The following is a 16,984-nucleotide window of genomic DNA, read 5'->3' on the forward strand; positions in this document are numbered from 1 at the left end:
TTATTGTTGTTTGGCTGGCGATAAAAAGTATTTACTTCAAATGTTTGTGAATTTCCTTAATAATTTATTCATAAGCCAAATCGTAGCTAAATAAACAAGGTGCAATTGGATAAAAGTGTTAATTTCATAATATATTTGCTAATTTGAATACTATAAAATTGTTTTATATTGTTTAAAATACGCTACTAGAAAAAGTTGCTAGTACAGCTGGCGCACAATTTATAATTGACACTGAAATACGTAAAGAGAGATATTCCTATCCTATAACTTCCTATCGCAGATTAACTGAATTTCAAAATACCGGAAAGCAAAAGTTATATACTTATTCGAAATGGATTTTCGACATACAGAAGTTCTTAAATTGCTCAGTATATATAGACAATATGAATGTCTATGGAATTGCTTCAGTCCAGATTATAAGCAACCAGATATGAAGAAAAGTGCATGGATAGAGCTGTCCATACATTTCGGGAAGGAAGTTGATGAATTAAAGAAAAAGATGAAACATTTACGCAATTGTTACTCTGCAGAAAGGAAAAAGGTTGAGGCCAGTAAAAATAAACATGGTATCCCAACATACGAACCACGCTTATATTATTACCAGCAGATGGATTTTTTAGCTCCTGTTGTATCTTTACGGAAATACACTGAACAGGAAAATGTATGTTTTATATACTCACAATATTATTATTTAAACTTGAATAACTTAATATATTTATTAATTTTATAGAACGACGACCCATTAGGCGAATCTAAGGGCAGTTCACCGAAACATGATTTAACTCTCAGCGATAGAAAGGTACATATTTAAACGTAATAAACTTGAATTTTTTTTATAAATTAAACCTACAAATTTAAATTTTAGAGGCAACGTATGGATTCTAGTGACACTGACAGTGATCGTGCGTCACCTCACGCAGAGTTAGGAACAATAGTAACACTACTAACACATTTTGTAATACTTAAAGTGCACAAACTAATTTCTTCTGCTACATTTACAGAAAGTACCTCTCGATTCAGATGATTCTCTTAGTATGATCCAAATTGAGTCAAAACCTATCGTAAGTTTCAAATATTAGATGATATTATTGAATATAATATACATTCATGTCTTGTTATACCGATTTCAGAAAAGACGTCTACTTGTCAATGATGTGTTGAAAGAGCAGACCCAAAAGGTTACAAAAAGCCAGACAAGGTCATACAAAGAGGACACATTTTGTGCTATGCTTTGTAGCGAACTTAAATTGCTAAAATCCGAAGAGACCTATGACAATGTGACATCCGAAATTTTCACTGCAGTGAAAAACGCAAAGATTGCGGACCGTCAAAGGAATTATCAATCCGATAATGAAAGCAAAAGTTTTAACAGAAACTAAAGCATTACAAAGAAAGTGTAGAATTAAAATAAAAAATTATATGACAAAGCTACGCGGTTTTTTTGTTTGTTAAGAATTGTGATATTATGTATATCAGAGTTGAAGTGAGCTTTTAAAACGCATTTGGTGTGCAAGTGCTGTAGATAATTTGAATCTATTACACTTAAACCTTTGCACTCCGCACGATTTCGGACGTTGGCTTTCAGCTACTCAGTGCCACTTTACAGCAGAAACAAACATTTACAATCCCTCGCATAACTTATTATAATTTTAGAACTAAGTAATGTATTATAATGATATTGGACTGATATGAATTGGTCGAGATCGAGGAATGTTTATTTAAAAAAAAAATTAATATTTTATTGTTTATAATTTTACAGAATATGATACATTTTAAAACACTTCCTAATATTCATTGCGGGCTGGTTCGTATATGTTTGACAATAAAACTTTGTTTGTAGCCTGCCACCAGATATTTTCCTGTCAGAACATACTATACAGTCTCGTTTTTTTGGTCTCAGATTTGGAATATGTAATTTATTACCTAATCCATTGTCCACAGAAGATGTTGGTGGGCGCATTCTTGACACGAAAATCGCGCTTGAATTGGTTTATTAGTGTTTTGACAAGCTTGTGGTGTGTCATGAACGTCATCTTAGTAATTATGAACTGGCCAGCTATGTATGAGTTTTACACTAGTTATTAATATACCAATCACATGCATGTATATACCAACTGCAATGCTACCTACTTTCGTACATGCTGAAAAAATTATAAATTATTTCAGGAATTCTTAAAATCCTTTAACACGTTGAGGACGGCGTGACTCACCGGTGGGTCACGCGTTTAGGTGTCATCTGGCGGCATGACCCACCGGTGGGTCACGCTGTCTTTGATTCAAAAAGACATTTTTTTTTAATAAAATAAAAAATAATTTGGTATCAAAACAAATTTTTAAATATATTTTTTAATAATTGTGAGTTTTTTTAAAACATTTTAAATAGATGAAACTGACTATTAAAAACTGCGCCGTCCTCAACGTGTTAAAGATATCAAAAGGTCATTTGGGTGAATTTTAGAATAGCATCCCACGATTTCAGTTTTTGTATTGACGGCCTTTGGCCGCGCTTTAAAGAGGTAACCTTGGTCGCACTAACACTGACTCCCGGATCATCTGTCAAATATTAAAATACACAGGTTCTTATAGACACAGTTGTGTAGTTGTGCAGCTGTCTCAATAACTGTGTCCTTAAGAACGTGTGTATTTTAATATTTGACAGATGTCGATTGCAGTCTGTTGCGCTCTATGTGTTCAGGGCGTGAGACATCTTCTGTTCTTTCGCTCAGAACGCCCTTTTTTGTGTTGACGGCCTTCTAAAGCGCTTGGAAAAATAAACTTTATCGATTCAACATCAAGATTTGTCAAAAGAAACAAAATTTTGAGAGTTTGCGTTACTCATCACACGATAATAACTTTTGTATTGACGGTGTAATCCTTCTTTTTTATTTTTCTATTCACAAAGTATGGTAACACTTATTTTTTATTTGGTTGCAACCATTTCTCATTGTGTGGATGTATGTAACGATTTCGACGGAAGTTAAATATTGAATTATTTTGCACTATGTAATACAAAGCAAATGTGTAGAACCGAAATAAATCCCATCCCAAACTATTTAAATACACGTTCAAAAATTAATAAATAATTTCATGAATTTTTGCAATCCCTTAAAGATCAAAAAGCCGTTTTAATGTAATTTTACTTTTACAACACTTTTCAATGTTATTTTCACCACAGTCATCAATTCTGACACATTCAGCTGTAGCAGCCAACATCGCTTACTAAATTTATCTTGATGCGTATATCATTCTAAAAACTTCTGAAGAACATTTGATTATCATAACAAAAAGGTAAATAGTAAGATAAAGAAATTAAAGTAAAATGTGCACTTTATTTACAACGTACTAATAATTTCAAAAAATTATTTATTTCTCAGTTTAAGCATTTAACAAGTGAAGAAAAAATAATACCTTAAATATATAAACTAATGTGTAGCATATATTGGTGTCTATTAGTGACATTTGCGTATATGTAAGTAGTGCTCCACAAAGCCAATAGTTTGCCATACATACAAAGCCCAAAAAGATTGAGAATGGATTGGAGGCAGGCGGAGATTTTCGACTTGATATCCATGTACAGAGAGTCTGAGTGCCTATGGAATTGTCTAAATCGTGAATATAAAGACGTGGACTTGAAGAAAAATGCATGGAGGGAAATCGCTAGATTTTTCGGGAGAAAAGTGGAAGATGTAAAGAAGAAAATAAAAAATTTGCGCACTAGTTACGTTATAGAGAAAAAGAAAGTCGAAAGAAAGAAATCCGAATCAACTGTATATGAGCCCCGTTTATTCTACTATGATGAAATGACCTTTTTGGACCCTGTCGTAATTTTACGATTTTTTAATCCTGCAGAACAAGTGCGTATTCTCATTTTGTTTATGTATAAAATATGAGCCAAATAAAAATATCTTGGATACTTATTTGGTTAATAGTAATTTATTAAAGATTAACCGAATTTGTAGCAATTTTATATTGTTATCAATTTATGACGATTGTATTTACAAAATATTGACATGTTTATTTTTGTCTTTTAAATTTAACAAAAAAATTCTTACGTTCTTTAGAATGGAGATCCTTTAAGTGAAATGAAAAAACAGCGTTCTTCAAACGAAAGACATATGATTGATGAAAAGGTAATTATAATTTCTTTACATAATTATGAAGATATTCTATATATTTTAAAAATATTTTATTTACCAATAATTTCAGAAAAAGCGCAAAATATTCAGTAATTCTGACACGGAGCGATCACATTCGGAGGTTTCTCCTATAGTAAGTGGTCTTCACTAAATAATTTATAGGCCATTCAACTTACCTATACATATTTTGAATTTCAGAAAAGACTGCGTGATATAAGCGATGTAGACTTGGATAATGAACTAGAAGACGAATTAGAAGCGGAAGAGCATCTAAATAAGGAAGATACTTTTTGTGCAATGCTTTGCAGTGAACTTAAATCACTTAAATCGGAAGACATATATGACAATGTGACATCTGAAATTTTTACCATACTAAGGAATGCGAAAATGGCAGAACGTCAAATCGTGTACCAACCCGAAGAGATTACTAAAGTGGCTAGTAAAACCATGTGAAAGCACGTTTGTTTATGAAGGTGACTTTTTTAAGTCGGTCCTGCACCCAACACTATTTGCGAAATGTTTTCTACACTACCACAAAAATAAAATCTTCTAAATTAATATTATATTTGTCTAATAGTAAAGAAACTATAGTGCGTAAACACATAACTAACAACTAGCAAACCTTATAAAGTATATAAAGTATATAAAGTACATATGTATACAAATGATGCGATTTAGTATTGTCCGGCTGTCTAATCGGCTGTTTATATGCGAACTAGTCTTGCAGTTCTTGTTATTTATTCGAAATTTTACACACGTCCTTTTCTTTCCAAGAAGCTACTCATCTGTCGGAAGCGCCGATATCGGACTACTAAAGAATTTAGCAGCCTTACAAACTAACTTCTCAAAATAGTAGTTTTTTGTATCATTTTTTTTTACTTGACAAGGTATCTTCACGAAACTTGGCATAGATTATTCTCCAAAGCAGCGTTGATTTACAATAGGTTTTAAAATTAGCTTCTAAACACTCACGAAGACTTCGTTTACCCAACACACATTTTGTTCTTGTTCGTTTGATTATTTTATAAATTCTTTGCATATAATAAGTAAACAAAGACAAAAATTTGCTAATGAGAAATAATTATGATTTAGATGGGGTATATAAGAATTTGCGAATTTAAAATGAAAGAGGAGGCAGAAAGAATGCAATGGCCAACCAGAGAATTTCACGAAAACGAGCAAAAGTTTACATTACATATCCTTGAAGAAGCCAAATCCAGAATTAATTATATTTAAAAAGGATTGTAGACAAACGATTGCACTTATTGAAATAAACGAATTTAACGCGTTGGTGGCCAAATAACATAATCTTGGAATACCTGTAACGTTTTCGTATTTTTGTTACATCTTCCCAATAATCTATAAAACCTGGAAACTAACAAGTTTTTATCAAATAAAAAAAACAAACAAACACTTTTCAATGTTATTTTCACCACAGTCATCAATTCTGACACAATCAGCTGTAGCAGCCAACATCGCTGGCTTTATCTTGATGGGAATAACATTCTAAAAACATCTGAAGAACATTTTAATATCATAACAAAAAGGTAAATAGTAAGACAAAGAATTTAAAGTAAAATGTGCACTTTATTTACAACGTACTAATAATTTCAAAAAATTATTTACTTCTCAGTTTAAGCATTTAACAAGTGAAGAGAAAACAATTATTTAAATATATAAACTAATGTGTAGCACATATTGGTGTCTATTAGTGGCATTTGCGTATATGTAAGTAGTGCTCCACAAAAATAGTTTGACGTTTATACAAAACCCCTAGAGGTTGAGAATGCAGTGGCGGCAGGTGGAAATTTTCGATTTGTTATCCATGTACAGAGAATCTGAGTGCCTATGGAACGGTCTAAACCCTGAATATAAAGACATGGACTTGAAGAAAAATGCATGGAGGGAAATCGCTACATTCTTCGGAAGAAAAGTGGAGGATGTAAAGAAGAAAATAAAACATTTGCGTACTAGTTACCTTTTAGAGAAAAAGAAAGTTGAAAGAAAGAACACCGAATCCGGAGATTCTAGATATGAGCCGCGTTTATTCTACTATGATGAAATGACCTTTTTGGACCCCGTCGTAATTTTTCGATTTATTAAGCCTACAGAACAAGTACGTATGTTTGTGTTGTACATATTTAAACTATTAAAGATTAGCCGTATATGACAGTTGTAGTTTAAAAATATAATTATTGACAAGTAAATAATTTTTTTTTAATGTATACAAAGTTTCACGAAAAGTTCTTATTTTTAGAATGGAGATCCCATAAGTGAAATAAAACAGGAGAGCTCTACAAACGATGGACCTATGATAGCTGAAAAGGTAATTCTATTTGCTGTAGGTAATTATGAAGATATTGTATATATTTAAAGAATTTGTATTTATTTACCAATAAATTCAGAAAAACATCAAACTATTCAGTAAATCTCAGACGGAGCGATCACATTCGGAACTTTCTCCTACAGTACGTGGTCTTCACTAACTAATTTATATGCTATTCAACTTGCCTACAAATAATTTGAATTTCAGAAAAGACTGCGTGATATAAGCGATGTAGACTCAGATAATGAACTAGAAGACGAATTAGAAGCGGAAGAGCATTTAAGTAAGGAAGATACTTTTTGTGCAATGCTTTGCAGTGAACTTAAATCACTTAAATCGGAAGATATATATGACAATGTGACATCTGAAATTTTTAGTATTCTAAGGAAAGCTAAAATGGCAGAACGTCAAAAAATATACCAAACCGAAGAGAATAGCAGAGTAGCTAGTATAAAGATGTGAAGGTACGCCTTTTCTAATTCACCACAATAAAAGTTGCGCTCGCGTATCGGAAGAAGGAATTTTTAAGAGCATTTGAGGAATATACCATTACCACAACTATAATAATAATTTTAAAGTCATTGTAAATATTTCTACTTACATATATACATACATGCATACAGACATTGACAACTAATTAGAAACGCTCCCTTTATTGTAGGTGGTTGATGATGGCTTATATTCCTAAAACTCTTGGTGGTGTTTTTGGTTTTACTCCATTTACTACTAAATTCACGCTGTTTTGTAGTTGTGAAGTTAAAGTTCTTTTAATTTTAATTTAATTTGTAGCTTAACAGCTAATTAGAAACATTTGTTTAAGGAATTAAAATTCCTTAAGGTGTTAATTTTTGTTAATAATATTATGGATTTCTGGTAAGGGTGTGTTTCAAAGTTGTGGTTTAAAATATAAAAAAATGTATTATTGAAGTTTTTTAATGAGGAATGACCTTCGTCGGTCTGGAAAGATGTGCAAAGAAATTTCGAATAAGGTCAAAAGCTCAAAAAAATTTTGTTTGAATGTACTTAAGCATATACAGAATTTTAAAGCTATTTTCAATATTGCACGCAAAGAAAAAATCCGAAAAACTTCAACAGAAATATACCGCAGAATTAAGACTATCTCTTGAAGAGACCCAAAAATAGAGTTCCACTGACATTCTACGTGAAATTCAAGATGAATATAATGGCTAACTATTCAAGAAAACAATTTCCCGGTGTTTGGTCTTATCTGGACTTCACGGCGGAGAAGCACTCAGGAACCCACTTCGAACTAAAATTCGTAGAAACGACGCGTAGGCTTTGCCAACTCTTATTGGTCTAAGACAACAAATCAACGGAGGTATGTCCTTTGGAACGATTTAACCAAAATTAATCGCTTAGGTCCGCATGGTCGAAGGTTTATTCGCCGTCCATTAATTCAATAATTTGATCCTCGCTATATTCCACGCGTAGTTGAGTATGATGGAGGATCAATCATGGTGTGGGAATGTTTTATCTGGAATGGTGTTGGTCCACTTCATAAGATTAATGGATTTTTGAATAAGGAGAAATACGTCGACATCCTAAAAAATGTCATGTTGCCATTGGCTGAGGAAAAGTTGCCTGTTATAAGGAAGATAACAATTCAAAGCATACGTCTAAATTGACATAATCGTCCAGCGCAGACTTAAATCCTATAGAACATATCTGGGAGATGGTTAAAGAGCCATATACACCAAAAATATCCCAAGTATGGATGTTTGTGATGAAATTAAAACGGCCTGGCAAGCTACACCATTGCTGCGCTATCAGAGTCTTATAACGTAAATTATAAGTTTAACATAGGTTTCAATAAATTAAGTGAAAATACAATAAATATACGTGATTTGGAAAATAACATCATTTAATTCAAAATAGGTGTCGTTTCTAATTAGCTGTCAACGGCTGTACGGATGCGCAAAATAAGAAAGCTTGATATAATATGTATATGATAACGTCCTTTTTTCATTCAGAATTAACATTTTATTTCTGTATGGTTTAATAAAGTGTTCATTTGTGCGTAATAAAAAAAATTCTATACATTTCATTGTATTAGCTGTGTATTTAAGTAAGCAGCTTTGCAAGAAGTATTACTTCATAGGTTTGCGATATATAGTACAGAGACAAGGCTGCTTCGAGAAAATTTACCGCCCTAGGCCAATGCCAAATTTTGCGACCTAAAGAGTATAAATATGTATAAAAATTAGCCAAAATGTGGCCCTAAAATTCTTGCACCCTAGGCAATTTCCTAACTTATCTATATAGATGGGCCGGCACTGCATAGACACTACATACTAATTCTCTAATTCTGAAAATTTCTAAAGCAATTCATAAAAAATTAAAAAAACACAGAATTAATGTATCCGTTTACCAATTTCCGCCCGTTCCCACGACAGTCGGATCTAAGGAACTGGAGCGGACCTGAAATATTATCCAGCCAAGGACTGTCAACTCGGCACCATTTCTTGAAGTTACTTTCGGAATGTTTTCGGTCGCTATAACAACAACAATCAATTTCGCTTAGACAACCGCTACTACAACAACGACCAATTTCGCCTATAGTTTTGTCTCCATAGCTTTTATTTTTTCTTTAGCTATATGCCTTAAAGCTAAATCAGATGATGAATTTGCATTAAACGGGACTTATATCTGATCGAGGGGTATGATTAAGTAAAGATGAATAAAACAACAGCAAATGCTAATCAATTCGATGGTTTTTGGGTGTGATGCTATAGAACAAAGATGAGTTGCGTATACGCTATGGTGACCTATTTTTTATATTTTAATCAAAATACAACAGTAATAACAGCTGACAAGACAAGCAAATTGCTGTAGTTAACACAAAACGTTTGTCAATAAAAGTGCCTCTGCACAATTCCACAACTTGGGAAGATGCTAAAATCCATTTTATACAAGAAGGTTTGCGACTAATATAGTCACCCCAACTGATTTGTAATCTTCCCGCAAGCTAGAAATAACGTAAAACTCACAGAAATTCAGCGAAAAAAGAATGTATTAGACACCACTTACAAATACGAAGAAAAGTCACCAAAGTGGAGGTGTTATGATTTAAGAGTTAAAGATATACCTACATTTGTGTGTATATATGTATGTACATATGTAAGTATATGTGTAGGTATATGCAAATATACTTACTAATATTCACACACACACATATAACAAATACATACGCAACGCGCAATATTTATGCAAATGATTATCAATTTTGAACAGGAATGCAGAAATTTCGGAACAGAAACCCTAAACAAGCATCCTTTCAGCGGAAGAGCGAAAAAAATTAACCACTCGCCAAACAGCACAAACTTAGACATACATATACATATGTACATATGTATATAGTACTCATGTGGTGGGAGAGCGGGAGACGAACTCAGCCGCCATGGGCAGGACAATCATTAGTAAGTGGTTGTGCATATATGTACATACATATGTATATAGAAATTTACCAAAATATACACACTGACTTACAAGCATACATACACAAAAACAAATATAATATAGCTTTGCCACATGAGCTTATTCGGTATACGCGAGTTCGGCTCGGTTTATTTCAGTCGTCAGGATAAATATACGATGAACTTGGTTGTGGTTTTTTCTGAATTTTTGCGGGGCCGACATACTCGTATAAGCAAAAAATAGTAAGACTTTGTTCTTAATTTTAAAATTCTTTATTTGTTCTTCCAAATCTATGTCGTCCCTCTTGACCCCAATACATTGTGCGAACGCTTTTTCCAATCCTCGAAACGATTGTTAAATTTTCGGTTTTCATGAAGCGGTCGTTTGAGTTTGCTGATTAGCCAGAAGTCACACGGAGCTGAATCAGGCGAACACGGTGTCTGCGGCCGATATTTGCAGAAAATTTTGCGAAAAACTTACGAAGGGTACAAATACAGTAGAGGCCCGCTAATCCGGACATGGCCTAGTCCGGATTCCACTGTAATTCGGACAGGGTTAAAAAACTCAAAATTTCTATTATGTCCCTCGTAATCCGGACCGACATTCTCTATCCGGATTCTCTAATCCGGATCACATGTTTATTATTCACTACATTCGCTTTTATGCTTTATTGGTTTAAGTTTTTTTTGTTTCTTTGTAACATGTGATTATTTGTTATAATAAACAAACAGATATTTATAAATATTTTTTTCATAATACATAGTTCTGATATGTCTTTGATAATCCGGATTTCCTTATATTCCGGATAGGGGCCGGTTTTAATTGATCCGGATTAGCGGGCCTCTACTGTATCACGAATAGCTTCGCGCAATTGACGCAAATACTTTTTCTTGTTGACAGTATGGCCGGTCGGAAGGAATTCGGAGTGCACCACACCTCAATAATCGAAGGAAACTGTCCACTTAACATTGATTTTTAAACGGTTTTGATGCGGTTTTTTCGGCTCCGGCTCACCTTTGCCACGATATTCAGCCGATTGATCGTCTGTTTCCGGGTCGTAAGCGTAGATCCAAAACTCTTCGCCGGTAATAATATGTTTCATGACATGCTGGTAGTCGGGAAGCATTGTTTCATAGACATTAACGCGACGCTGTTTCGCGAACAAATTTAGTGACTTTGAAATCAATCATGCCGGCCGATTGCCTTGAATGTTGCCAACAACGTTTCTTTGTCTTTTCCTCATGTTAGCGACTTGAGGATTTTGTTGCGGCTCTGTACATTGGCAATAATCGCAGTCGTGTGAGGAGCGAAGAATTACAGGCTGTCAAAAGTCACACCTAAAATCTTAGGGTTATTGACTATACTATATATTGTTACAGTGTAGGTTTCGCTTAATGGCGTGGCAGTACACCGTTTACACCCACCTGTAATAGCAACCGTCTTACGATGCCGAGAAACACGTATACCAAGCTTCATCAAGACATCTCAATTTTTACTCAAGTTACAGCTTGCACAGAGGAACGGACGGACAGTTACCCGTATTTGAGCTCGTCTCTACATCTATATATAACCATATATGTATGTATGTATCTAACTCTATTAGTTTTAGTTGATACAAACAACCGTTAAGTAAACAATACCGAGACACGAAATAGCAAAATTGCTACGTACAGCAACTACAATATTGTTGTAATATAACACCCACCACAACAAGAACAACAAAACGACCATAATAACATTGTTATTTGCAACAACAACAACAAGAATAACAATTCTGCTTAATACTGCAACGATAACATTGCTAAGTACAACAACTACAATATTGTTTTTATTACGCATCATGCAACCACAACAATTACAAAACCAACAGCAACACCAACAATTGTGGTATTTGTGATAAATTTCAAGGCTGCTACAACAACAACATATCTACATATAACTTTTTTTTGCTGTTTTCATGCACATTGGAAATCGAAAGTAATCGCAGTGAATCTGAGTGCAATCCGCTAATTCACGGATAAGCTGCTTGCAGCAACATACAAACGCAAGTTGCCGCCTAACAATTTCGCAGCAGCTGCTATGCGGTTCCAACATTGCTGATATTACATATCCTATATAAACATGCATCCATACATACTTATATGTATGTAAGTATTTACCCACGAAAGCGTACAAAAAGCCTCAATAGAAAAATTACAACAAAAACGGAGGTTGTTTAAGTAATTCAAGACGTTAGATTACAAATTAAACAATGGTATTTGTTGTTACATTGAAATACATGTTTGTTATATTGAATTATTTATGTATATAGTTTATTACATAATTGCTAACATTTATAAGGTATTGTAGTCACATAGATTTTCATTTGCTTTCTATATAAATTGCAATAAATTGAATTTTCTTGCCTATAATGGAGAATTTTAAGTGCAGTTAAGACGCAATTGTTAATTAAAAGTTAGATATAAGTATGAACATACATAACAGCTTGCAGATAGGCGCGTCCATGTATGCAAAGTCTATTAGAGCAATAGAGATGGCGGCAAATTCTTAGTGTTACTGCAGCGGCAAAAGCATTCCTGAAGTAATTTAAAGAAATGCAGCCGGATTGACGGTCCTTGGCCGGATAAAAATCGGGGTCTACACCGATTACGTAGACCCGTACTTTCACTTATGACGACTTTCCTTGACAGTCTATTGCGTTAACGACATTGTATGTCGACATCTGCGCGCCATCATGCTGGATCTACACCACGACATTGCTGCAACTCGTTAAAAAACATTTAGACCTACACTACGCTTAAAATTCTCCAACATACATATTTACTAATATTGTGGGTAGGTATGCGCTTGTTGTGAACATCAATAAATTTTAAAACACCTAAATGTGTGAAATACATACATTTTCTAGATTTTAGGTTTAAATTTTGCTAAATTTTTGAGAAATCTACATAAATATGTATATAAAGTATTTAAAGTTATAAAAATTTCTAACAATATAATTGTATAAACTAGGAAAACAAAGAATACTTGCCAATAAAGTACAGCGTTATATCAGCTGCTAGCGTAATTTCGAGAAAATTCAACTTTTACAAATCTTAACACAGGCTGCTTAATAAAATTTTACAATTTTCTGCAAAAATAATCATATTTTTTATAGCTATTACTAAAGTTTAGTAAAAATACAGCAAAGGTGGCAAAGTTTAACAAATAATATGTGATTGTAATTAAACCATCCTATTGTGTGATCAAAGGATTTTAACTAAATGATAACAATATTGCCAAAAACACGTATTTAATATAAAGCAACGTGAACCGAATTAGACACAACGATAATTGCTGAATAAGCAAAAATGTAAAAAAATTGAAAATTTACGTGACAGCTGTATGTAAACCGAATTAGACACAACGATAATTGCTGAATAAGCATAAATGTATAAAATTGTAAATTTATAAGTTTTTCTATGTATTAAGTACTGCTCTAAGCACACGAAGTAACGTGTGAAAACTAATTATACAAGTAAACACAACGGCGGTATTTTCATATAATAAATTACGCCAGTGGGAAATGTTATTGCTAGAGCTACTGATGCAAGCAATGTAGCAAATGTCATAAAACATAACCGTTAACCGTTGAAACACTAAATTTTTTTAATTTTTTTCATTTTTGTTTCTGTACATTACTGCTGACGCCGCTGTATCGTTGCTGTATCTGCCGCTCTATTATATATGTTATGTGTTGCCGTTGCGCCGCACTCGTACGCCCCATTCCTTTGCAAATATGCTGTCAACCCACCATTGCGCACTTGCACCGCATTGCTTGCGATTAACGCTTTATCAGTGCGCACACTTGTTGCAGCTGTTTGTTAGAAGAGACGTTTCTCATAGGAGAAGAGACCATGCACATTACCCTCCACTTGTGCGGAATGAGTGCGCTTCATGAAACGTAATTTGCCATTGTAAATCATTGCTCTATGTAAAAGATGTAAAATATTTAATTAAAACAAAGTAATAACAAATTTAAACAAAAAAAAAATTTTTAAACTTAAAAACTTTCAAAGAAAAAATGATTAAAAAAGTTAAATGCACACACCTTAGTTCGCTGACTGTGCGTGCGCCAATGTCCTGACAGCTATGCTGCAGACCACATTCCAAGTAGGGTAAATAACGCAAAACGGAACCTTTGTCGACAATGCTGCCGCTGACACCCTGCGCCACCTTTGTACGATCCATTTCGGTGTGATAATAACGTGACATAGCGGCGCCTTTGGCATCACGTCGTTCCATAGCCTCTAGTGAGCCCATACCACGATACTTCTTCAGGCGCACACCATCCGAAAAGAAATATTCACCTGGCGCTTCTGAAGTACCGGCCAATAACGAGCCCATCATGACAGCGCTAGCGCCCAATGATAATGCTTTGACGATATGGCCTATGGATTGAATGCCACCATCGGCTATGACAGGCACACCAAATTGTTTAGCGTAGGTAGATACTTGGTAAACCGCAGTAGCCTGTGGGCAGCCGCATGCCATAACCTCTTGTGTAATACAAATCGAACCGGAGCCCATGCCAACGCGCAAGCCATCTACGCCAGCATCGATTAGATTTTTGGCTTGAGCGCGTGTCACAACTGCAGAGGAGTTAGGCAAAAAACACAAATTTGTAAGAGACTGCCACCTTGAGGTACACAAAGGAGGTTTCTGTTACTTCACTTCTGCTTGTTACTTACCATTTCCACCAATCACTTGTAGTCCCGTATAAGTGTTCTTTATGAATTTAATCATTTCAATTTGATAAATTGAGTTGCCTTGCGATGAGTCCAAAACAATTACATCAACCCCATTTTCGACGAGCAATTTGAGACGTTCCTTGTCCTCGGGGCGTGTGCCAATTGCAGCGCCCACCAACAATTGTTTGTTGCTGTCTTTCGAAGCGTTCGGATAAGAACGTGCCTTCTTCAAATCGGTACGCGCTATTAGCGCAACCAATTCACCATTTTCATTAACAATTGGCAATTTGCCTTTTTTGCTTTTCTCTAAAATAGCATTAGCCATGGGCAGTGTAATGCCGTTAGGGGCAGTTATCAATTCGGTGGTCATTATGGTTCCCAATTTAATTTCGGGCTGATTCTCACGGAAATCAATGTCACGTGATGTGACGATACCTAACAGGCGACCACCCAGTTTACCGTCGGCGGTGATGGGATAGCCTGTGAAGCCGTTTTTGCGTCTCGCCTCAAGCACATCACCAACTGTATTCTCGGGCGACATAACCGACGGATCACGAATAAAGCCGTGCTTGTATTTCTTGACTTTGTGAACTTCATTCGCTTGATATTCTGGCGTGCAGTTGTGATGTATAATACCAATGCCACCACAGAGCTGAAAGTAAAAATAATTTTTAAGCACAAAAATATACGAAAATAGTTGTAAACAAAATATAAAAACATATACAATAATAACAAACGAATAATAGATTAGATTAAATTTAGTTATTAAAATAATCTTTTAACCCAAACCGAAACAAATATACCTATGGACAAATTTACATACAATGCAAACAGTATTTTCGAATTCAGCTTATTCAAACATACATTTAAACTATGTATGTACATATGTATGCCTGAATGAGTTGAATTACCCCTAAATACTGTTTGCTTTGTACAATATGAACATAACAACTAATAATTTAACATTTACCAAAATCATATACATATATAAAAACGCATATATATATATATTTATGTTATAATATATGTATATATATATATATACGTCTGCGCCTCAACACTATCATCCCAGTAACCACAAGCATTAACACTTACCGCCATGGCAATAGCCATATCTGACTCGGTGACAGTGTCCATGGGGGATGATACTAGCGGCGCACGCAATGTAATACTCTTGGTCAATGGTGAGCTCAGATCCACTTCCTCAGCGGCGAAATCAATATAACCAGGCAAGATAAGAAAGTCACTAAACAATATAACCGCATAATTAATTTAACACGCAATGATAAAATTATAACGCATAAGCACACATACTTGTAGGTCAAACCATCGCTATTAACGAAAAGCTCGTGACATGAAAGGCCATCCTGCAATTCATTTGCGCTAACATCTGCCGATTCTACCTTTACCGATTCAGCTGGTGCACTGGTAAATCCATTAGTGGTCACATTGGTTGTTGTTGTTGCCATCGTTAAAATTTATTGTAGAATCGCGTATGTAAATGATCGTTTGGCACTAATTGAAATGTTGAAGTCAATTGCCGTATTTTGCACAGGTAATTGAACTTTAAATGCTTATTTATATATTATTCTTGTAAAATAAATGTTCTTGGCAATAAATGTATTTCAAAAATTGCGTGCCTTAAGTATTGGTGCACGAGCTCAGTCCAGTAATATAACAACAAGTACACAATATTAAATATTGTGACAATTTCGTCGCCACAATTAAAAGTTGTAGTACCAATTGCACCGGTGGAAAATTTCCAGCTTCGTGGTAACTATACAATTGATATTCGCTCCCAAAATTGAGTTACAGCAACAAATATGTCAAAAAACAACGCGCTGATAAAACAGTATGAAAATTCTGTAAATAAAAGTACAATTTTTGTAAATAACGCCAAAAATATGGTTCAGTTAGCACAATTTATCAAAGGCACATTTTTTAAATATATTCTTTACCGTCCGTTCAAAAATGCGTCACACTCAACTGCTCCACACTAAATGAGTATTTTCGCAAGCTCCACGTGTTGCTCATTTCGTTGAAGGCTCCCAATTTTGCAGGGATGCAGTGACAGGTAGATTTATAAATCATCATTTTGTAAGGATTTAATTTTATTATTATTTTTATAATATTTGTAATATCTCCGCCTCACTAAGCTATCAGCTAAACTTATATATTACAATATTTTTAAAATTATTGACTATATTTAGAAATTAGTTGAATGCCGTATTGTTTTTCTTAAACATAATGATAAATCATTTATATGTATACTTTTATTTATTTATAAATTATTTCACAAATTACGGCCGCCACAAAAGAAATATTATATTAACATTTTATTATTATATTTATATATA

General features: G+C 34.2%; 4 protein-coding genes across 6 annotated transcripts; 3 read left to right on the forward strand and 1 right to left on the reverse strand.

Moving 5' to 3' along the window:
• Window positions 1-1,431, forward strand: LOC120775885. The gene is made up of 5 exons (XM_040106262.1): window positions 1-661; window positions 731-799; window positions 866-934; window positions 1,002-1,061; window positions 1,131-1,431. Exons 1-5 carry the CDS (start codon window positions 332-334, stop codon window positions 1,377-1,379), a joined length of 777 nt encoding a protein of 258 aa, XP_039962196.1. The 5' UTR covers window positions 1-331; the 3' UTR covers window positions 1,380-1,431.
• A 1,777-nt stretch (window positions 1,432-3,208) lies between these two features.
• On the forward strand, window positions 3,209-4,696 carry LOC120775034. The gene is made up of 5 exons (XM_040105000.1): window positions 3,209-3,288; window positions 3,375-3,854; window positions 4,062-4,130; window positions 4,207-4,269; window positions 4,335-4,696. The coding sequence occupies exons 2-5, from the start codon at window positions 3,531-3,533 to the stop codon at window positions 4,587-4,589; spliced, it is 711 nt and encodes a 236-aa protein (XP_039960934.1). The 5' UTR covers window positions 3,209-3,288; window positions 3,375-3,530; the 3' UTR covers window positions 4,590-4,696.
• A 152-nt stretch (window positions 4,697-4,848) lies between these two features.
• LOC120775033 lies at window positions 4,849-7,011 on the forward strand. Of its 3 annotated transcripts, XM_040104998.1 has the most exons (6): window positions 4,849-5,683; window positions 5,770-6,252; window positions 6,394-6,477; window positions 6,542-6,604; window positions 6,670-6,745; window positions 6,849-7,011. In XM_040104998.1, the coding sequence occupies exons 2-6, from the start codon at window positions 5,923-5,925 to the stop codon at window positions 6,905-6,907; spliced, it is 612 nt and encodes a 203-aa protein (XP_039960932.1). In that variant the 5' UTR covers window positions 4,849-5,683; window positions 5,770-5,922; the 3' UTR covers window positions 6,908-7,011. The 3 variants fall into 3 exon arrangements, with proteins under 3 accessions (XP_039960932.1, XP_039960930.1, XP_039960931.1); XM_040104996.1 differs by having other exon boundaries at window positions 6,670-7,011; XM_040104997.1 differs by having other exon boundaries at window positions 6,394-6,462; window positions 6,670-7,011.
• Window positions 7,012-12,199: 5,188 nt separating this feature from the next.
• On the reverse strand, window positions 12,200-16,684 carry LOC120773981 (inosine-5'-monophosphate dehydrogenase). Its single transcript, XM_040103237.1, has 6 exons — window positions 16,586-16,684; window positions 15,942-16,490; window positions 15,723-15,873; window positions 14,628-15,279; window positions 13,988-14,528; window positions 12,200-13,866 (listed from the first exon to the last, which is right to left on the reverse strand). Exons 2-6 carry the CDS (start codon window positions 16,094-16,096, stop codon window positions 13,761-13,763), a joined length of 1,605 nt encoding a protein of 534 aa, XP_039959171.1. The 5' UTR covers window positions 16,097-16,490; window positions 16,586-16,684; the 3' UTR covers window positions 12,200-13,760.
• Window positions 16,685-16,984: the final 300 nt, after the last annotated feature.

The sequence above is a fragment of the Bactrocera tryoni genome, chromosome 4, assembly GCF_016617805.1.
Source record: "Bactrocera tryoni isolate S06 chromosome 4, CSIRO_BtryS06_freeze2, whole genome shotgun sequence".
NCBI lineage: Eukaryota > Metazoa > Arthropoda > Insecta > Diptera > Tephritidae > Bactrocera > Bactrocera tryoni.

Coding starts and splice junctions, on each gene's coding strand:
- LOC120775885 (XM_040106262.1), top strand. CDS start 332: ATGGATTTTCGACATACAGAAGTTCTTAAATTGCTCAGTATATATAGA. Junction 935..1,001: donor ACGCAGAGTTAGGAACAATA/GTAACACTACTA, acceptor CTACATTTACAG/AAAGTACCTCTCGATTCAGA. Junction 1,062..1,130: donor AAATTGAGTCAAAACCTATC/GTAAGTTTCAAA, acceptor TACCGATTTCAG/AAAAGACGTCTACTTGTCAA.
- LOC120773981 (XM_040103237.1), bottom strand. CDS start 16,096: ATGGCAACAACAACAACCAATGTGACCACTAATGGATTTACCAGTGCA. Junction 14,529..14,627: donor ACAAGTGATTGGTGGAAATG/GTAAGTAACAAG, acceptor ACTCCTCTGCAG/TTGTGACACGCGCTCAAGCC. Junction 13,867..13,987: donor CGCACAGTCAGCGAACTAAG/GTGTGTGCATTT, acceptor TCTTTTACATAG/AGCAATGATTTACAATGGCA.
- LOC120775033 (XM_040104996.1), top strand. CDS start 5,923: ATGCAGTGGCGGCAGGTGGAAATTTTCGATTTGTTATCCATGTACAGA. Junction 6,253..6,393: donor TTATTAAGCCTACAGAACAA/GTACGTATGTTT, acceptor TCTTATTTTTAG/AATGGAGATCCCATAAGTGA. Junction 6,605..6,669: donor ATTCGGAACTTTCTCCTACA/GTACGTGGTCTT, acceptor TTTGAATTTCAG/AAAAGACTGCGTGATATAAG.
- LOC120775034 (XM_040105000.1), top strand. CDS start 3,531: ATGGATTGGAGGCAGGCGGAGATTTTCGACTTGATATCCATGTACAGA. Junction 3,855..4,061: donor TTTTTAATCCTGCAGAACAA/GTGCGTATTCTC, acceptor TACGTTCTTTAG/AATGGAGATCCTTTAAGTGA. Junction 4,131..4,206: donor GACATATGATTGATGAAAAG/GTAATTATAATT, acceptor CAATAATTTCAG/AAAAAGCGCAAAATATTCAG.